The 20,928-nt window shown below is 51.7% G+C and overlaps 2 protein-coding genes across 2 annotated transcripts; both read left to right on the forward strand.

Moving 5' to 3' along the window:
* Window positions 1–2,806: 2,806 nt before the first annotated feature.
* Window positions 2,807–7,233, forward strand: NOTO (notochord homeobox). The gene is made up of 3 exons (XM_025994726.2): window positions 2,807–3,278; window positions 4,493–4,707; window positions 6,949–7,233. Exons 1-3 carry the CDS (start codon window positions 2,936–2,938, stop codon window positions 7,105–7,107), a joined length of 717 nt encoding a protein of 238 aa, XP_025850511.2. The 5' UTR covers window positions 2,807–2,935; the 3' UTR covers window positions 7,108–7,233.
* A 1,773-nt stretch (window positions 7,234–9,006) lies between these two features.
* Window positions 9,007–20,888, forward strand: SMYD5 (SMYD family member 5). The gene is made up of 13 exons (XM_025994545.2): window positions 9,007–9,205; window positions 12,921–13,029; window positions 13,782–13,921; window positions 14,378–14,499; window positions 14,883–14,952; window positions 15,567–15,671; window positions 16,455–16,517; window positions 16,741–16,811; window positions 17,127–17,233; window positions 17,620–17,676; window positions 18,498–18,592; window positions 19,247–19,317; window positions 19,414–20,888. Exons 1-13 carry the CDS (start codon window positions 9,110–9,112, stop codon window positions 19,565–19,567), a joined length of 1,260 nt encoding a protein of 419 aa, XP_025850330.1. The 5' UTR covers window positions 9,007–9,109; the 3' UTR covers window positions 19,568–20,888.
* The last annotated feature ends 40 nt before the right edge of the window (window positions 20,889–20,928 follow it).

Here is a 20,928-nt window from a genome sequence, read left to right on the forward strand (position 1 = left end):
ACTGGGAATATTAATGTCTGTCTGGGAATTTATAGTCTTAGGAAGAATAAGTGAATTAACAAAAAACAGATAACCATGTACTGAAATAGAGTGAATTGTGTACTAAAAATCCAGAGCTAGAGACACAGTGACTATATTCTTTATCCAAAAATCAGCACAGATAGATTTAAAATGTTTTTTTATTTTTAATTTTATTAGGGAGCCTGGGTGGCTCAGTAGGTTGAAGGTCGGCCTTCAGGTGAGTCACAGTCTCTAGATCCCAGGAGGAAGCCCTGCATCAGGCTTCCTGCTCAGCACAGAGTCTGCTTCTCTCTCTCACTCTCTCTCTCCTCTGCCCTTCCGCACTGCTCATTCTCTCTCTCTCAAATAAATACAATCTTTCTTTGAGAGTGTGTGCCCATGAGCATAAGAGGAGGAAGGGCAGACTCCCACTGAACAGGGAACTGGAACATGGGACTCAATCCAGGGACTCCAGGATCATGACCTGAGTCAAAGGCTCACATTTAACAGACTGAACCACCCAGGCACCCCAGATTAAAAATGTTAAGCCTTCCATTTTACAAGTTTTACCTTGTTCTTTGTCAATGCCCCCTAATTCCAGAGTGCATGCTGCTGCAAGATTAGCCCATTGAGAGTCTCAGAGCATAAAGTGACACAGACCAGATACTTTATCTTGGCCTTATAAATCTGTCCCCACCCTCTCACTAAATCCTTTTAAGAAGCTTAGCCCACCTCATCTACCAATATAAATCTCCTCTCTCCTCCCCATAATAGTTACCATTTAGCGAAAAACATCCTTTTATTTCATTCTTGTAACAATCCCATCAGGTGAGTATTATTTTCTCACCCAAGAGATCATTCCCATTTTACAAGAAATTGGAGGCTTGGAGTGAATAATCCACTTATCTGAAGTCACAGAAATGTTCAGTGACAAAGCTGAGATTTAAAGATAGGTTTTTTCCAACTCTAAAATCTACATTTTCTATCACTGTGCTCCACTAGCCCCCAACAGCATGAGCTGTTATTGTCTTTGTGGGTCTGAAGAGGTGGATGCCTGCGTCCCTATTCACAAGCATGCTGTTGGCACCTTGGCACTGCCATCTGGGCGGGGACTGTCCTGGGGGTGGCACAGGAAAGGAAAATCTCCTTAAACAGAGATATGTTGGGGCACCTGGTGGCTCAGTCAGTTAGGTGTCTGCCTTCAGCTGAAGTCATGGTCTTGGGGTCGTGGGATCCAGCCTGGAGTGGGGCTCCCTGCTCCTCAAGGAGTCTGCTTCTCCCTCTCCCTCTGCTCCTCCTCCTCCTCATGTTCTCTCTCTCTCTCTCTCTCTCTCACACACACACACACACACACACACACTGTCTTTCAAATAAGTGTGTCCCAAATAGCTGATGCCTATTGACAATGACATGGAACTGCCTTCAACCTGATTGAGTAGTTTCAATGTCAGCCATCAATCTGAGGAGGCAGGATGCAACAAGGATCCCTCTGAGTGTCACAAGCAAAGCACAGTGCTCACCATGTACCTGGCCAATTTCAAATGCTTTACATGGATTAACTCCTGTCATCTGCACAACAACTCCACCAGGTGGCTACTATTATCACCCATTTTACCGGTAAGAAAATACAAACCGTAACTTGTAATTTGCCCAAGCTAGTAAGTAGTGATTATTCACCTGTAAAACAGGAATACAAATGTTGGCCTTAAACCAACATAACTCAAGGAGTTTCATACACAACTCCTATGCATTGGTAATAAAGAGTTTTTCTTAAGCTGGAACCGTTACAGCTTTTCTCCTAACACCTTTTGGGATAGAGGAAAGATTTTTTTTTTCCAGTGGGGTTCAGGTAATGTGGGTGTAAAAAGTTCCTGGAATGATCCAAAAAAAATTGGTAACCGTGGCAGGGTCTCCAGGCAGGGCAGGCCAGGGTCTGGGGGTTTTTTTGTTTTTGTTTTTTATAGTTCAAAGATTGATATTTTTGTTTCTTTTTTCTTTTTCTTTTTCTTTTCTTTTTTTTTTTTTTCTTTTTCTTTTTTTTTTGCTTTTGTGAAGAAAAATAAGGTTATGTTTTTCGTTTGAAAGAAAACACGAGGAAGCCCCCCTCCCTGCTCTGCCTCTCCCCTGACCCAGCGGGGTACTGGGACCTCTGGTCTTGGGCAGGAGAGGGCACTGTGTTGAGGCTTCCTCAGAGCCACAGTGGAAAGGTGTTCGGGAATGGAGTTTGGCTTTGTTACGCAAAAAAATAAAATGAGAAAACTTGACACACATGCCCACTATACAAGTGGGGGGCCAAGAAGCAGCACCTCCAAGTTGGAATAATCTCTGGCAGTTCCACGCAGGGTCCTGGTGCGGACCCAGGGTCCTGGTGCCAGGGGGCTCCCCACACCCCGTGTTCTGGGGTGCCGGATGGGAAATTTTGTTTTCACCGTATTTATCAAGATATTTAAAATAAATAAATAAATTTATTTATTTATTTATTTTATTATTATTATTTTTTAAAGTGCTTAGTCGCAGGCGAATCTGGCTGGCGCTTCTGCTTCGAAGACGGCGCAAGGATAAGCCCAGGCCCGAAGGCGCCCGGTGGCCAGGCGGCGGCTCCCGCGCGCCCCAGCGAGCCCAGGCCCTCTCCCACCGCGCCGGGGTGCGCAGACTCAAACGCGGAGGAAGGGAGGCAGCGCCCAACTAGCCTGGGAGGCGTGCGCGGGCTCTGGGGGGTCTGCGCCCCGCAGCGCGCCGAGGCCCCGCCTGGGCGGCTGAAGAAGGGGCCGGCCCCCGCCCCGCCCCGCCCCGCCCCGCCCGCCCCATGTAGATCCTAGCCCTCGGCGGCGGCCTCCCTCCCAGGCCGGGTGCTCCCCTCGCCTCCCGCGCTCCCGCACGGCCGCCCACAGGCCCCGGCCCCTCTCCCAGCGTCCGCCCGGGCGGGGGCCGCGCCATGCCCAGCTCGGCGCCCGCTCCCCCCGGCGCTCGGGACCAGCCCCCGCGCTCAGGCGGCTCCCGCGCGCCCCGGCCGCCCGCGCTCCCGCGCCGCCCCCCAGGCCCAGGCACGCGCCGAGCTCCCGGGCGCCTCGACTCGTCCTTCTCCGTCGAGGCCATCCTGGCCAGGCCCGCCCGCCGCGCGCCCGCCGCCCCGCGGCCCGGCCCCGCGCCCTCCGGGTTTCCCGCGACGTGGCTGCCCGCCTACCTGAGCGCGGGTCTCCTCCAGCCTTGCCCCCAGCCGCCCCGGCCCGGGCTCCGCCTGGCTCCCTGCTGCGGCCTTCGGGGCCTCGGCGTCACAGGTACGGGGTGGCGGGGCGGCGGGCGCGTGGAAGCCGCGACGGTGGGCACACGGCAGGGGAGAAGTCCCTGAGTTTGAGAGCCACGCACGGGCGGGGCGGGGCGGGGCCCCGTGCCCCGTGGCCATGCGGTGCGGCCCGAGGCCCGCGAGAGGGACTGGCGGAGACCAGGTGACCACGCGCGCTGCTGAGGAGGGAGGCGCGGCGGGCGATGCGGTGCCGCGCGGGTGCAGAGCGGGCCTCGGAAGACGCGGCCACGGCCAGCCCTGGGCTGCAGAGCGGCCCTTCGAAGGGGTCGACCGTCTGGCTCCCTCCACGCCCTCGGATAACTTATGCTCGGTAGCGCACGCTCATCCCCAAAGCAGCTCTCTTCCCCGGAACGGACGGCCCCGTTTCATCTGGGCGAAGCGGCTGCTGCGGTGGTGAGGTTCAGCGAGGAGCTGGGAGGAGCGGACAAGTTCCCGGACCCCAGTGCCGCCCCCGCAGCTCACGGCCGGCCGGGGGGGGCTTAGGCTCCGCGCTGAACTGCTCGGAGCCTGCTGGCCTGTGGCGCTCTTAGAGGGGGACCTCAGGCGGTGCGGCGCAGGCACTTCAATCCAAATAAATAAATCCATCCATCCATCCATCCATCCCAAAGAGAATTGAACTGTTTCCCTAACGTTCTCTAGCGTTAACATCCACCTACAGGAGCCTTTGCCATTTTTGGCAATCTGATTCATGCTTTCCCACCTACCCCTGAGCAAAGTTAGTGCAAGCCTTGTCAACCCGTTACCAAGATCCATGTAACAGTTTTACCTGGTGCCTACTCCCCGGGCTCTCTCCATTCTGCGTTTCCCCCTTCAGCTGGGCGTTTTCCACCTCTCCCTCATTCTAGGCTCTCTACCCCATCCAAATTCATGCCACTGCATCTGAGCGAGGTGCGCATGGCTCCAAGCCACTTTTCCTTAACCTCCTCACACTGCGGAGCTCTGAATTGCAGTTTACCATCTTATGTTACAGTGATCTCATTTTCAAGTTCGTTTTTGCATAGTTATTACATTCATACAGCTCAAACTTCAAAATGTTTAAGTTAGAGAATTTCCCTTAACATTCCTGTTCCCCAGTCACCTGGTTAACCCCACCCCACAAGCAGCCAAGGATACCAATCTCTATGCTTCCAGAGGTATTTTATGCATATTGTTTGTGTGTGTCTGTGTGTGTGTACATATGCTCTTTAGGCTTAGAGCTGGCTCACTGCTCAGGCTTCTGGGGTACCCCAGACTGGGCTGCAGCAGAGGAACTTCAGGACACTGAGAGACCCCAAAAGAGGGTTCGGACTATGTTTAACTTGAAGCAGCTGGAAGAGTTGGAGAACGTCTTTACAAAGCAGCACAATCTTGTGGGGAAGAAGAGAGCTCAGCTAGCAGCCCGGCTCAACCTTACAGAGAATCAGGTGAGAGCAGGGGACTGCTGCAGGACCATGGCTGTACATGGAGGCAGACCAGAAGGCCCTGGGTGAGGTTGGGGGGAGACATGGACCCTCTGCCTCTGGGCCAGGCCACTGGGGGAGGCAAGCCATAATCTTTGGCACACTCCCTACATGAATGAGCAAAATAGTCCCATTTGAAACCACATTATGGGAATGACACACAATCTAGATATTAATCTAGAACTTTGTTTCCATGTTAAAAAAAAAGAAGCTGACAGTGAAATTAAGTATGTTCAAGGACAAAATATTAAAAATAGTAACAAACATTCCCTTGATCTCCATATTCTCCTCTAGCCACTACACCATTTTTCTGCTCTTTTCATAGGCAGACTTCCCAAGAACTTGTTATAGTCACTCTGTGTCCTCATTTCCCATCTGCTTAACTCATTCCAATATGAATTCTTTCCCCACTGTTCCATCGGAACTTCTCCTCCGGGTCCCTTAATGACCTCCAGGTTGCCAAACTCAGCAGATGCTGTCCTCCTCTTATTCAGTTGACTGCACCTTCTCTATTGACACACACTTCCCTTGGCTTCTGGATACCACATTCCTGGTTTACCAGCTCTCTGGCCACTTCTCTGTCATCTCTGTAGGGGTACTCTTCTTTTTGTGACCTCAAATTTGTCTCCCCAGCTGATCTCATATATTCCCACAGTTTTTTTTGTTTGTTTTTTGTTTTTTTTTAGATTTTATTTATTTATTCATGAGAGACACAGGCACAGGGAGAAGCAGGATCCTGGTGGGGAGCCCAATGTGAGACTCGATCCCAGGACCCCAGAATCATGCCCTGAGCCGAAGGCAGCCGCTCGACTGCTGAGCCACCCAGGCGTCCTTATCCCCACGGTTTTAAATACCATCTATAAGCCAACAACTCCCAGATTTATATCTCCACCCACTCCTTTTTTCTTTTTCTTTTTTTTTTTTTTTAAGATTTTATTTATCCATTCATGAGAGACATACAGAGAGAGACAGGGACACAGGCAGAAGCAGGCTCCCTCCAAGGAGCCCGATGCGGGATTCGATCCCCAACGGCCCCATGATCATGGCCTGAGCCAAAGGCAGATGCTCAACCACTGAGCATCCCAGGCGTCCCCACTCCTTTTTTTCTCACTTGTACATCTACCTACCTTCTTGAGATCTCCACTTGGATGTCTTCTGGGTAGGCATTTCAAACTTAACAAACCTAAACCTCAATTCTTGACCTTTTCCCTCTCCAGATCTGTTCCTCTCCCTAACTCATGGCTCCACCATCCATCCAATTGCTCAAAATACCAAGTCATCCTAGATTCCTCCTTCTCTCCTACCTCCAGTCCATCAGCAAGCCTTGTCACCTATACCTTCAAAATACAGGATCACTTCAGTTTTCTCCATTGCCCCTAGTTCATCCCAATCCCAGCTTCTTTCTGGATCACTGCAGTAGCCTCTCAGCCATCTTTCTTCATCTCCTTTTATATTCTTCACATAGCTTCCATGGTCCTAGGTGATCTGACCTCTGCTGACTCCTCTCATTTTCCCTTCCTTCACTTCCCCATCTCCGTCTCAGATACTTCAGCCGTGCTCTCCTCCTTTCTGGTCCTCAAGCACACCACACTTTCCTACATGTCGTCCCCTGTTCCAGCCTGCTTTTCTCTGTCCCCATTAAACCAGCCTCTTATCCTTCAACCTCAGCTTAAGTGCTGGTTCCTCAAGGAGGCTCAAACCCCCATTTGTGTTTATGTATTTCTTTGTTTCCATGTTTGTTATTTTCCTTTCTCTGGACTGTGAGTTCCATGAGGTCAGGGACCATAGCTCTATTGCTCCACCATGTATCACCATCACCTAGGATGGTACCTAGTACATAACAGGAGCTCAATAAATATTTGTTGAATGAACAAGTGGTGTCTGAAATTATAGGGAAAGGTGTTTGGGAGGAGATGCTTTGTTAGAAGAAAGAGCAGGGATGCCTGTGGAGCTCAGTGGTTGAGCATCTCCCTTCAGCTCAGGGTGTGATCCCGGGGTCCTGGGATCGAGTCCTGTATCAGACTCCCCGCAGGGAGCCTGCTTCTCCCTCTGCCTAGATCTCTGCCTCTCTAGAATACATACATATATAAAAGAGCGAATGTGGGCCCAAAGAGCAGTTGTCACTGTGTGTCGGGCGGGAGGGGGGTGGGGATCAGGGGAGCTGCTGGTCATATTCCAGCCTGTGACCATTGCCTCTGATTGTAGGTGAGGGTCTGGTTCCAAAACCGCAGGGTCAAGTATCAGAAGCAGCAAAGGCTGAAGCTGCCAGCTGTATCTGCCGTGGCTGCCCCCCAGGATGAGCCCTCCAGCAGCTCTGACAACAGCATACAGAGAGAAGACACTGAGTCAGGAGTGGACAGCTGAGGACTGGGACAGAGCCCAAGGCCATCTGGGCTAGTTCTTGGGGGAACTAACTGGAACTACTGAGGCCTTTTTCTTCATCTGTGTAATGGGTGCATTAACAACTTAGTCCTCCCAGAGCTGACAGGATGTCTGTAAAGCTGTTACAGTGTACCAGACTGGGTGCTAAGTGTTCAGTAACTGTTAAGGTTTCTAGATTTCCTTCACCTGGGGAAATCTGCGTTCCGGTGTGGTGCTTACACCAGAACTGGCCTCTCCAGGTATTTCATCTGTTACTGACCTGGCCTGGTTGAGAAGGGGCCTCCCTGAATCAGTGTCTGGGCCTAGAAGCCTCTTGCCCTCTGAAGGTGGTGGAGTTGGGAGCAAAGAGGGAAAGGTAAACTGTTTTGCCTACTTGCCTTCATGGAGTTTCCCAAAGTTTTCTTACTTTGTCTGAACTATTACCACTTTCAGTAGCTCAGCCCCAGCTGCCTGAGTAGAAGCAGGCATGCTACCCTGGCCACCATCTTTTCCCCTATAGTTATCCACCCTCATTCCTCTCCACCATTACATAAAATAGAGAAATTTGGCTCTACCTTTGCCAAGGCAGGCATTTTGTCACCAACTCTGCTTATTTCCAGGAGACAGTTATAACTTCTCCCCCTTCAAGATCTTAACTCATGATCTGCTTTCCTTCCCAGGAAGCTGCTAAGTTTTTCTATAAGAAACCTGCTGATAGTCTACCCATGTGAGGCCAGTCACCAGCAATTCCAGACCTGATTTTTCTAGCTTTCTTCATTCCTGGACAGGCCTCTGTTAAGGGTATTGACTTAGAACCTAGGATGGTTTCTCCATAGTGAGGTGAGCTGGTGAAAAGAGGCCTGCCCTGCCACCTCGTGGTGAGAGAAGGCATGGTCCCCACTGCTGTTGGCGAGGAAAGGCAGGGAGCAGAGGTCGCCCTGGAAAACCACATGCTTCCAAGGTAGTGGTAGACCAGCCTCTCCTAGACACTAGGTCACAGGCTTCAGAGAGGCCAGGGTCTAGCCCCAAGAACGCTTCTCTCTCCCAGTCTTAAGGGAAATCCTTCCTAATGCTGGACCCAAAGTCAACTCCCTCAATCAAAGGGATCCAGCTGCATCTACCTCTTCTAGCACCTGCCTCTTCAATTGACTTAACTTTTTAAAAATAAAAAATCAAGTTAACCTGTTCAGCAGTTACTGGGCTCTACCCAATCCCCCAGTGTCACCATGAGACCATAACAGAACAGACACACGTCCTTTTTCAAGGAGCACAGAATCAGTTGGAGGACAAAAAGGCATGGTGATCAGGCTTGGCTGTGGGAATAGATGCTTTAAGTCAGTGGTTTCAGCTTCTTGGGGTCCTGAATGAGAAAACAGGCCCCTCTTCGGTTTCCAGGACAATGTGCATATGACACTACTTATGCATACAATTTCAGGGGTCCTCAGACCTGAGGTCTACCATGTACCCTCTTCCACCACCCCTAGGCTGCAAGGTCCCTAAACCCCTTTAGGGGCTGAGAGAAGCACAATTCCAGCTTGATCTGCCGTAGAAGGCCTAAGGAAAAGGGAATTCTTGCACCCGACTGAGTAGGATGGATAGGTGCAGTAAGCTAGTCCTTCCTTTCAAGTAGATCCGAGACGGTAGAAATCGGCCGGCTGCTGTCCCACCCCTCGGCTGGGTCCGAAGAGCGCTGGACTCAGGCCGCTGGGTGGAGAGAGACAACAGGCACAAAAACACGAACTGTACACAGATACATCAAAACTACACACACACAGGTACGTACGGAGACACAGACGCAAAAGCGCACAGATGTAAAACACAAAGGCAGACCCAGCTACATCCAGCCAATCGACCTAAACATAGATTAAAGGGATCCAAATTCGGACTCCCTAGAGCGCAAACCCTCACGCCTTCTGAGACACACACGCCGGGGGCGGGGCCGGAGAGGGCGGGGCCTCCCGGGTCGAGGCGAGGTCAAGGGTCAGAAGGCGGAGGCGCGCCCAAGATGGCGGCCTCCATGGGCGACGTGTTCTCCTTCTGCGTGGGCGTGGCGGGCAAGGCCCGGGTCGCGGTGGAAGTCCGTTTCGTAAGCAGCGCTAAGGTAAGGCCAAGGCAGAGCCGCCGGGAGCCCCCACTCTGTCCGGCCATGGAGACAGCCACGTGGGATCCCAGGCCCGGAGCCTAGAAGCTCCTGTGCTGCTCGGACTCGGCGGCTCGCTCCCTACTCGCGGCCCGGGGGCTCCCTGTCTGTCCCCGCGCGAAGGCTTCCGGGGAGGTCACGCGGTGGATCGGGGGCTCCGAAGTCTCCGTTCGCTCCCCCTTTCCGCGGAACCCGGAGCGCCCGCCGGCGGCCCTACTCCCGCCGCTCCACGCAGGGCCGGGGGTAGGGGACGCGGGGCGCCGGGGCTTACGCGCCAGGCTGGGCCCCGGGGGTGGTGGGCGGGGACATGCTGAGCGGAGGGAACTGAGGTAGAAACAAGCCTGGGCCCTCAGGGATCTTTCTAAGTGAGATTTGGGGGTAGGGTGTGGAGGGAGACTAGGACCTTCCAGGAAAGGCCTTGGGATGCTAAGAAATTTGGACCAGAGCTCGAAGCCCCTGGGAGCATTTGAAGCGTTTAAATAGGAGCGTGATGTAATTTTGTCGTTAGATTATCGTGTTTTAAAAGTTATAGAAAAAAATACCGAAAATGCATGTAAGGAAAGAGAAAGTAAAAATCACTCAATCCTGTACTATGTACAAATATGTGAATATTAAAATTACAATTTTAGATCGCTGTTTGATGCAGCAGTAAATCACATCAATAAACCTATTTCTACGTTGTTGTTTTTTTAATTTTTTTAAATTTTTACGTATTTTTAAGAGCTGTTTCACGGGATGGACGCAGTTATTCAACCAACTACTTATTTGTGGACTTGTATGTTGTATTTTATTTTTTCATCTCTGAGGTCAGAGGTCTTGAAGCTCAATTTCTGTGCACACATCCTTTTGTTCCCTTCAGCAGAGTGTTTTCTCTCCCAGTTAACTTTGCCAAGTGATATGTGGAAAATGGTATCACTTTGATATACATTTCTTTGTTTACTGAGGAAGTTGAATAATTTATCATGAGTAATGGCTGTGTGTATTCCTGGACCCTGCCCAAGAGGTCAGCCTTCTAGTCATCTGCCTCCTGATCTCCCCAACCCAACCCACTATTGCCTTCTTCCCATTCCAAGACACATCTGGAGCATTCCTCTCCTTCCATGATAAAGCAGCTCCCCTATATCCTTGGTGTTCTCAGCTGCTCACATTTCCATATCCACCACAGGCCTCTGGGGTTCTTGACTAGGTCATAGTTTGATGGTGTCTGGGTTCTATCACTCCTAGCACACAAAGATAGTCACCTTTCCCTTCACTGCACCCCGTCTCAGCCCCTCCTCTCTTCCCTTCTTCCTCTCACTTCATCACATCAGCCATTCTGCTTGTCCACTTGACCTTTCCCAGCCCTCTATCAAACCCCACCCCTAGAAGAATAAGCTGGCCACCCTCTCCATGCCCACACCTGATCTGCAGCTGGAGAAAATCACACACCCACCCAGCCATGGTGACAAGATGGATTATGCCAAGCTTTTTACATCAATATTCATCAAGCGAGATTGATTTGTGAGGTTTTTCCTTTGTGCTATCTTCCTCAAATTACCACATCAGAGTTATACTTGTGTTTTGGTAAAATGGAGAAGCTTCCCATTTTTCTCTGTTACTGAATAGTTAAAATAGCATAAGAATTACTTATTCTTTGGCTTGAGAGAGGTGGGTCATAAACCATATGGACTAGGGGCCTCACATGGGAGTTGTTTTTTGCTATTTTCTCTATTGCTTTTCTGGATATTTGCCAGAGCAATCTTTTAAAGATTGACCAACTACTGTGCCAGGGACAGTACCAATCAGAACATGATAGTGTCTGACCAAAGATGATGGATGCCAACCAGAGTGCCGTACTGGTGCAGGTCAACCAGATAATCGGCACTGCTTCTTTGTCTAGGCTTTCTTCCTTTTGAATTCAGTTTTGGTGATTTATATTTTTCTAGAAAATTATCCATTTAGTAAAGCTTTTAAAATTTACTACATAGTCGTAGAATTTTGCACAATATTTTTTCTAAAATGTATTTTTTCAAATTGGAAATATCTTTGCAAATTTATGCCCTTTGCATTCAGGTTTACTTCTCTCCAAGCGTCTTGGTAATATAAATGAGAGCTGCTTTTCTTGAAACACTGTCTTATGTTTGGGGGGATGAGTGGTTTCATAAAGGAACCAGCTCTGATTCTGTTCCCTTTGTTTTGATGACTAAATATTTTCTGCATTCGGTCCTCCAGAAAGAGAGAGAAAGACATTGTTATTTACCCAATGTTGAGATTTGAGATTGTCAGCGATAATGTGGGTCCATGTTGATATCCCTTTGTCCCATTGAAGAAGGCCATCTTTTCATTTTGCTAGATTGGGTCTGGCGCTAAAAGGCACGGAGGTGGGGTTCCAAGAAGACAACCAAGGATACATCAATGGCTTTGGCAAGAGGTTTTGTCCAGCTGTCCTACTCTGCACTTAGAGCTCCCAGAGTATTCAGGGTTGAGATCTGTAGCTCATGGGTTGCTCCAGGCCATCCTGGTTTACACATTCCTGCTTCTCTGACTTTGGGAGGTTCTGCTATCTAGCCATAGTGCCAATGCTAGAAGGAAACTGGGAGCTACCTAAGAGGGCACATGATGGGACGTCTCACTGCTATGTCCCTCCCTCCCTCCCTTCCTTCCTTCCTTCCTTCCTTCCTTCCTTCCTTCCTTCCTTCCTTCCTTCTCTTTTTGTGACAACTCAGTGCTGTCAGGGGCACTTCCCCTCTTCTCTAAGTGTACCTCCAGAGTAAGTGCCCAGCAGGGCCAGTAACTGCCTGGGTTCTGGGGCTATCTCCTGAGCCCCTCTGCATCACCTTCATGTCTTACAGGCTGTATACAGTGCTTTAGACCACAGTGCCTCAGACTTTAACATGCATGTGCATCATCTGAGCATCTTGTTAAAATGCACATTCTGCTTCAGCAGGTCTCGGGTGGGGCCTGAGATTCTGCATTTCTAAGTCTTCCAGATGATGCCCTTGTTGCCCATCCATTACCTCATTTTGAGTAGTAAGAAGCTAAAGCTCATAAGGTGAGCTTGGGTTGAGGTGCATCCTGGAAACTACCATAGGTATTGTTATAATTTTCATATGCGAAACAGATGCAAAGAAGTGAAGCAATTGGCTCCAAGGTTCACAGCAAGTAGTATTAGGGTTGATGCTAGAATTTGTCATTCCTTTCAGTGTAACACTGAGAACTTGTGTCCTGTGAGTACCCCACTGACCAGGGGAATACAGCACATTCTCCCCCAACTAGGCTTCCGTCTACTGTGGCATAGGAGTCCTCTGCAACCCTTAGCAGCAGTATCATTGCCAGGATCCTGGAGGGGGGCACATGGGTGACTCCAAGAAGACCACCCTGTCATTACCACCTCCTGGTACAGGAGCCTCGGTACTCCTCTGGCCTTTCCAAAAATTCTCCTCCTCTGACTGACATGGCGGCTCCCTCTGCATCCCAGTTCCTCTGCTCTGAACAGGCTGACAGAAGTGTGGCTGAAAGTAGGTCAGAGGAGGCAGTTATGAGGGGATGCTGACCATGTTCTACACCCTCCCAAGGCAGAAGACTTTCCTGAGAGGGAGGTGAATGGGGGGTGATGCTGGGCAGCCCTCGGGGAATCCTTGGAGCAGTGTCCTCTTTCTCTCTTTATGGCCATCCTATTCCTTTTTCTCCCCGGTAGGGAAAGGGGCTGTTTGCCACACAACTGATCCGGAAGGGGGAGACCGTCTTTGTAGAACGGCCCCTGGTGGCTGCACAGTTTCTCTGGAATGCACTTTATCGCTACCGAGGTGAGCACATCTTGTCCACTTCTCATGGCTGCTGGGCCTAGCTGTCTTTGTGTCTCTGGGGTCTCTGGGAGTTCAGGCGTTGGGAGAAAAGTTCATCTTCCCTTGGAGAACTGTTCCTGAGAACCATGCTGCTGTCTAGTGTCAGGGCATTTGGGACTGCGAATGAGTGGTAGAGGGGCTCTTCCAGTCTGCTCCCTGGGGGAGGACTGTCACTCAGGTGGAACTCAGTCTGAGTCAGAGTACGGGGGATGTGTGTCATGCCAAAGGGCTCTGTGCCAAAGAGCAGCCCCTCCAAGAGAGGGCCACGGGCCCTGTGGTCAAAACAGGCTGAGTTAGGGGTCAGAAGCAAGTAGAATGCACTTAGTTTTTCCAGCCATATGCTTTTTTCACACTTAGGCTACAGACAAACATGAAAGGAGGTCACTTGGCTGCAGAATGTGAGGAAAGCACATTCTGAGGGGATAGGAGGAGAGCCCCACAGACTCAGTCCCATTGGGAAGGGGGGAGAGCCTGACAGGAGGGGTGGAACTCCAGAGAAGGAAGAAAACCGATCAGCGTTGGAATGCCTGTGAAATCATTCACTCATTCTGTTCTTTAACACGGTTGTTCATTCACTTCCCAAATGTCTGCTGAGCACCTACCATGTGCCAGCCACTATTTTTAGCCCTAGAGATGCTGCTGTGAAAAAGACAAAACATGGCTCCTGTCCTAAAGACACTACTTACATTGTCCTGTGTGGCTCTCTCCCTCAGCTTGTGACCACTGCCTTCGGGCACTGGAGAAGGCAGAGGAGAATGCCCAGAGGCTGACTGGGAAACCAGGCCAGGTTCTGCCTCACCCTGAGCTGTGTGCTGTGCGCAAGGACCTCCACCAGAACTGTCCCCACTGTCAGGTGAGCATCCCTGGGGAGTACACATGGAAGGGAGCTGGGGGAGAGGCCTTAGCTAAAGTCCTCTGTGAGTACCATGAGCAAGTCACGGCCCCTGAGAGCCATAATATAGGGGAAGACATTCAAAAGACTCAGTTACTGCTCCATTTGTGTCCTCCCTACCCCAGTCCCGCTGTCTAGAAAATAGGTCTGATGAGAACTTGCCCTCGTCCCAGGACGTTGGCAGGGGCTCTTCCCTCTACCTGAAAGCTCTCTCCTTCCCATAGTTTAACAAGCCTGGGTGTGCTTCTCACATGCTCCCAGGACACTATATGCTTTCTGCTCATGATGCCACAGAGCTACTGCTTAGGGGCTATTCATAGAAGGAACACAGTTAGTGCAGGTGAGTACCACTGAGGAATGTCTGTGCCTCATACCATGGCCAGATCCTAGGGTATTGACCTCCACCCACTCATCCAGGTGATGTACTGCAGTGCAGAATGTCGACTGGCAGCTGCCGAGCAATATCATCAGGTCCTGTGCCCAGGGCCCTCCCAGGATGACCCCCTGCATCCTCTCAATAAGCTGCAGGAGGCATGGAGGTAGGTAGCATTTCATCTCTTCCGTTTATCTTCCCTCTTTGCCTGCCTGCTTGAGATCAGCAGATGCAGTCATCTGTCTTAAACTGCCATCCCCCTGATTTTTCCTCCATTCTTAGGGTTTAACAGAAGTCACATCACCCAATCCCCTGCCTTCAATGTGAGCCACCAGTCCCGCCACCCTCAGTATTGTATACACTCCCAGGAAGAGCCCCATTGAGCCCCTAGGGATGTAAAGTCCTGCCCACATCCTTGCCAATGACTTCCTCTCTTTGGTTATAAATGGAGCTGGTAGGAAGGATTCTCCATAGCAATCAGACTGGGCTTCCCTGAATGCAGCTACTGGAAAGGGAATTTCTAGGCCAGATCTTTTTCTTTCACCCCAGGAGTGTTCACTACCCCCCTGAGACTGCAAGCATCATGTTGATGGCCCGGATGGTGGCCACAGTGAAGCAGGTGAGTCCACCCATCCCTCCCAGGGAAGCCAGTTCTGACCTCATTTGCCCCTTGGCCACAGTCTTCCCCCACTCATCTCAAAACCCTAACTTGGATGAAGAGCTCCCCCTGGGCTTCCCAGAGGAGAGCTATGCGCTATGTAAAATCAGGAGCAGCTAACCATAAGTCTGGCAGGAGACTCATCTTTCCTGCAGCCTCTAGTCTAAGACAGGGTGACCTATACAGCAGCAGGTCACGTACTCAGCTTATAGGTGCCACTTTTTCAGGATTGTGCCTCACATGTAAAGTGAGAGGAGCCACTCCAACACCTTCTATTAACATTGAAGCTCCACAGCCTCATCCTCCTGCTTTCCTAAGTGTTACACTGGCTAGCCTGGCCCCATTGGGGAGATGGCTGGGTGTGGGCAGGGAGGGGAGGAAGCTCCCAGGCCAAGGAAGGGTCTACCAAGAATCTCATATGTGCTGGTGTTTCCCTGATGGCAGGGGCTTTAGAATCACAGCCTACCCTCCCTCCGGGGCACAGGGGGCAGCGAGGAGGCAGGCGTCCCCAAGTCCATGTGTGCACATGCATGCATGTACGGGCATATGTGAACATGACTATTTGTTCACTGCAGGCTAAGGATAAAGATCGTTGGATCAGGCTCTTCTCCCAGTTCTGTAATAAAACAGCCAATGAGGAGGAGGAAATTGTCCACAAACTCCTGGGGGACAAATTCAAGGTTAGTCTTTGCCTGTGATCCCCCCACCCCCAATAGCCTTGAAGGTTCTGTGGCTGCCTGACGGGAGCTGCACATTTGGTCCATTCTCAGCCACAGGAAGAGGTTAGAGCCTAGGGCCTATATTCCTGCCACTATTTAACTTTGTGACCTAACATGGACCAAGGGTTGAGAAGTAGGATGATGACAGAGGAAGGAAGGATTGGGTGCCCTGACATAATAAAGCAGAATCTCAGGATAGCAGCGGGCAGGTCAGTCACAACGGAGAAAAACGGGCTGGGGGTCCCTAGGGTGAGGGAGCAGTGTGAAACAGAAGGATTTTAGCTGCCCGTGTGCTGAGTACCTACTCCCACCCAAGGAGGATAGCAGACTCCCAGGCATGAGCTGCCTGAAAGCACAGGCAGGGTTGAAAGGACAGCTGGGGTAGGCCTTCCTACATTCATTCTGGGGACAGGAGTAGGGAGTCAGGCTGGCCCGGAGGCCAGGTCAGGGGGCCTGGAAGATGGTGGTAGGGACAGACATTCCAGGCAAGGTTGCCTCAGCCCTCCTGGTACAAGCGCTGGAGAATAGGGAGGAGTTTGGCTTTGCCACCCTGGGTTGGAAACATCCACCAGACTGCCAAGGTTCTTTGGAAATAAGGACTCTGTGGCCTTCCTTTGCCTTCAGAGAAAGCTCATTCTACAGAGCTGGCCCTTTTCCTTCCCTTACCCGGTCTTCTGGGCCCTGCCTAGGTGCTAATGGCAAATCCCCAGGAACACAAGTCTCTCCCTGCTTCCCCCACACCAGGGCCAGCTGGAACTTCTACGGAGGCTCTTCACAGAGGCCCTTTATGAGGAGGCACTCAGCCAGGTGAGTGAGTGCCTGGGGAAGGTGGGACCAGTGGCCTCCTACCCGTTCCAGCTCCCCAGGAGCAACCAGGTCAGCATCTCCCACTTGAAGAGCTAAGCCCGAGCTGACTTGGTATGAAGTTGGGATGGGACTGACTCACAGAAGACTTCCTAAATGGAGAGTTGTATCAGGAAGAAAAGTGAGTGACTGTAGTCTGTGCACTTATTTTTCTTTCTCCCCACAGTGGTTCACACCAGATGGATTCCGGTCTCTCTTTGCTCTTGTTGGGACCAATGGCCAAGGAATTGGGACCAGGTTAGGAGGGAATGTTCCAAAGCTATTGAACTTGTCTCTCAGGGCTGAGGTGGGAGATTGACAGAGGAAGGTAGCCACATCTCCTTTCAAGATTAGGGTGGGATAAGGTATAATTCTGTGGCCCAAGCGCTGGACTGGATGCAGTGGTGGGAGTCAGAAAGGCTCAGGTGGTAAAATTTGCTCTTGGGAGCCTTGGTCTTTTGGGGAAGATGGGCCTCTGCCCCGGAGAAAGAAGTGGGCTTAACTTGCCTGGAGGTGGAGAGTCCTGTGAGCTGGGCCTCCTCTTCTCCAACCATGGATGCCTGGGACCCCCAGCTCCCTGAGCCAGTGGGTCCATGCCTGTGATGCTCTGGAACTGAAGCCTCAGGACCGAGAGCAGCTGGACGCCTTCATTGACCAGCTGTACAAGGACATCGAGGCAGGTTGGTGAGATGGAGCCTTGGTCTCACCCAACCTTGGATGCCCCCCATTCAGATACAGTCTTCCCCTGAGGGAGTTCTAAGCGAACAGTTGGGGAAGCTAATCCCTATGTGCCTATGAGAAACTGGAGATCTATCCACAGGACACAGAGATAAGCCATGACCCCAAGATCCATACAGAGGCTCAGTCCTGAGGGTTGGGGGGTCCTGGACAACTAAGGTGATACCATTTATGGGAAAGCAAGCTCGTGCCTCCAAGAAGCAAGGTCAGGTGAAATGGTAGTGACTAGTGGCAAGACAGTAGACCCAGTGCCTATCCTCATAACCCTTGTTTTCTTTTCCTCCCAGTAAAATGGATAGAATAACATCTGAATATTACTGTCTTACAGCAACTGGCGAGTTTCTTAACTGTGAAGGATCTGGCCTGTATGTGCTTCAGAGCTGCTGTGAGTCCCGGTATTAAGGAGGGGTAGCCTTACGGCCACAGGACATCTCTCCTACTTGGTCCCTTGTAGGCTGGTGGAGAGGACTCTAGGAGCAGGATTGAGTCTGAGCTTCTTTGGGGATTTTCTTATTCATTCATTTATTGGACTGTTCATGCCTTAATATATGTGTATATATCAGACCTTCCAGGGGGCCAGGCCCTGTGCTAAAGTATGACACAGACTCTGATTCTAGGCATATACCACCACTGCCCTGTCAGGTTCGGGAGGGGGCTGTTACAAGACCTTGGGAGAAGGGAGCTCAGGCGAGAAGGGGAGTCTCATAAGCACCTGACAGGGAGGAGCAGAGCCACTTCACACAGTTGTCTTTTGCAGACTCAGCCTCTCCCCCTCTGATTTCCTCACTGTAAGCCCCCCCTCCCAGGCTCTGGGACCATTCCGCCCCTCCCAAACTAGGCTCACAGAGAGCCTTGGCTCAGCTGTTACCAGACAGGACTGAGTTAAGTGGTCAGGCACGGGAGTTCTTTCATAGCCCTGCTCCTCCTCCTGTGGGACACTGGAGACACAAGCGAGACTCCAGCTGCCCAGTGCTGAGGACAGCAGGGGCAGTGATGGCAGGTGGGAGGGGGTAGGAAGTAAGTGCATGTGTGCCTGTGCTCTGTGGTCTTCAGGAAAGAGCCCCAGACAGGGAGTTGGGAAGCTTGGGTGCCAGGATCTGTGCAGCCCCAGCAGGGATCAGAGAACAGGGAAGGATGGGGAACCAGCGCTCTGCACCTTGAGGCTGTTATTTTTATTAGTCAACAGTCCTTATTTGCCTCTTTCAGGTAACCACAGCTGTGTCCCCAATGCAGAGACCACTTTCCCAGAAAACAACTTCCTTTTGCATGTCACCGCCTTGGAGGATATCAAGCCAGGAGAGGTGAAGGGGCTGGGAACTGGGGGTGGGGTTGGGGAGGGGGCAGTTGGCCCTGCAGATTTTCCCCAAAGGATAGCCAGGGTCCCCAGTTCAGGCTGTTTAGTTGAATCCCCACATGCCCCAGGACAGGAGTCTTTCTCCCCATGATTATGCTCTAAGCCCACCCCTCCCCCAGTTCTTCACAAAATAGCCAGAAAACCACAGAGCAGTGATTGAGGGGCAACTGTGTACCCACATTCTTCTTCCTAGCCACCTTTCGATCAACAAATAGACTTCTTCTAAGAAAGCAAGAGATGGCTCTTTGTGGCTTGGGCTGTGGATGAATGTGTGGGTTTGGGGTCCTGACTGGGCACAGTACACAGAGTCTGGATGCATCTTACAGGGGAAGTAGCATCATATCAAGATAACCTCTGACCCCAGCTATGACCTTGGCCATCAACTGCCTGTAACCATAACCTGAGGCTAACCACAGTTCCCTCTCTGTCTCAGACACAAGTTGTTGGAGCCTCTTTGTGGTCTGCTGAGGGCACAGAGAAATGGATGAGGGCCTAGCGCCTGGGAGATGGGGCAGTGGGTAGAGATGGGGCAGTGGGTGGGGAGGCTCCCATCTAAGAGAGAGCACAGACTGCCAGATGCCACATCTTCTCTGCCCTCCAGGAAATCTGTATCAGCTACTTAGACTGCTGTCAGCGGGAGCGCAGCCGCCACAGCCGCCACAAGATCCTCAGGTGCCAGCTGGGATGCGGTGGGTGGCTGGGCTCTGGGAGGCCCCATCCTAGTGGCCGCCTGACTTCACCCTCACCACCATCCCCCATCCCCTGCAGAGAGAACTATCTGTTTGTCTGTTCCTGCCCCAAATGCCTGGCAGAGGCGGATGAACCCAATGTGACCTCGGAGGAAGAGGAAGAGGAGGAAGAGGAGGAGGAGGAAGGAGAGCCAGAAGATGCAGAGCTGGGGGATGAGATGACTGACGTGTGATGTCACCCTGCCTGAAAGGGACCCTACCCCAGACCCTGCAGGAAAAGGGGGCCTTCCTCCCAAGAGAGGAAGCTTGGAAGGAACTCCCCATTCCCCTTGCCTGGTTTCCCCCCGATTCCAGCTCTGTTTCTGCCAGAAGGTAGGACAGAGGCTGGACCCTAGGCCCTAGGCACTCACCTCCCATCAGACCTCATGCCCTAGACACTGCTGCTGAGTGGCTCAGGCTCTATGCTGTCACTGAGCCTCTCAGAACTGCCCCCGCACAATACACACACACTCTCCAGGTGTGAGCAGCTGCAGCCAAGGTCAGGCCCTAACAGTGTTCTTCCCCTTGGCCCCATGGCCATGCTTACCTGTCCATCTGAGGCTTCCCCCTTCCAACCTGCTACAGAGGGGGTAACAACGTGGCAATCTGAGGATGGCCTGACTGCACTGAAGAAGAAAGGAAGGATGAGCTGCTTCTACTTTCTTCCTCACCTCCCACCCTTGTAGCTGCTAAGGCAACTGCCTGCTGCTAGCAGAGCGGGGAGAGGCAGGAAGGTGCAGCTAGGCCTCTAGAGCATCTTCCCTGAGGCTCTGTGCCAGGGACACTGAACCAGGGGGATACTTCTCCCCACCCCCCCCTATTTGGACATCTGGGGCAGTAGAGATTAACCCCATCCCCAGACTCTGAAATCTCTGTACCTTGTGCCTTGCCTACCAGGCCCTGGCACAGTGGCTGGCCACATGGGGTAAGCAAGAGGCCTCTGCCTCCCTCAAGAGGGGCATGTGGGGGATCATCACCCCTTCCTCACACTCTCCCACCGAGGACTCCAGCAGCATGGCTGACACTGGGGCATGACAGGCCTATGCTCCCTAATTTTGGATGCTCAAGAGGCTTCCCTGGGACCAGTTTAACATGGGTCTGTGAGGGGCTCTCTTGGCCTCAATTTCCATTTTTAGGGTCTTCAGAGAGGAACATTGAAGTCTTCCAGAAATCTAGAGGAGCTGGGCTAGATTTTCTGAGATAAGCCCTGACTGTATCACCCTCCCCTTGGTTAGCACCACCCCTCACTCTTGGGTTGGATGCTATGGGAATTATAGACCATCACTTGAGATTTCTTTGCCTGCCTTCCCTGGGGAGCCTGCCACACACCCCCTGCTGAGGGATCTCTGGGAGGGCAGGTGCCCACCCCGTAGGTTGTCCTAGATCATGAGCCAGTTAGTGCCCACCTGTCTGGTATATCGGGTTCTTAACTCCTTCACAGCAGCCAGCACCCCCCACCCCCCCTCTTGCCCCTGCCTGCCCACTGTTCTTAATAAAGTATGAGTGGTGACAGGCCTCTGCAGGAATGCTTCATGGAGAATGACTCAACAAGCTG

This window comes from Vulpes vulpes, chromosome 8, assembly GCF_048418805.1.
Source record: "Vulpes vulpes isolate BD-2025 chromosome 8, VulVul3, whole genome shotgun sequence".
Lineage (NCBI taxonomy): Eukaryota > Metazoa > Chordata > Mammalia > Carnivora > Canidae > Vulpes > Vulpes vulpes.

Excerpts from the sequence above, each read along its gene's own strand:
- NOTO (XM_025994726.2), top strand. The coding sequence starts at position 2,936 with ATGCCCAGCTCGGCGCCCGCTCCCCCCGGCGCTCGGGACCAGCCCCCG. Across the intron at positions 3,279-4,492 it reads TCGGGGCCTCGGCGTCACAG|GCTTAGAGCTGGCTCACTGC; the intron begins GTACGGGGTGGC and ends TATGCTCTTTAG. Across the intron at positions 4,708-6,948 it reads TCAACCTTACAGAGAATCAG|GTGAGGGTCTGGTTCCAAAA; the intron begins GTGAGAGCAGGG and ends CTCTGATTGTAG.
- SMYD5 (XM_025994545.2), top strand. The coding sequence starts at position 9,110 with ATGGCGGCCTCCATGGGCGACGTGTTCTCCTTCTGCGTGGGCGTGGCG. Across the intron at positions 15,672-16,454 it reads TCCTGGGGGACAAATTCAAG|GGCCAGCTGGAACTTCTACG; the intron begins GTTAGTCTTTGC and ends CCCCCACACCAG. Across the intron at positions 16,812-17,126 it reads GGCCAAGGAATTGGGACCAG|CTCCCTGAGCCAGTGGGTCC; the intron begins GTTAGGAGGGAA and ends TGGGACCCCCAG.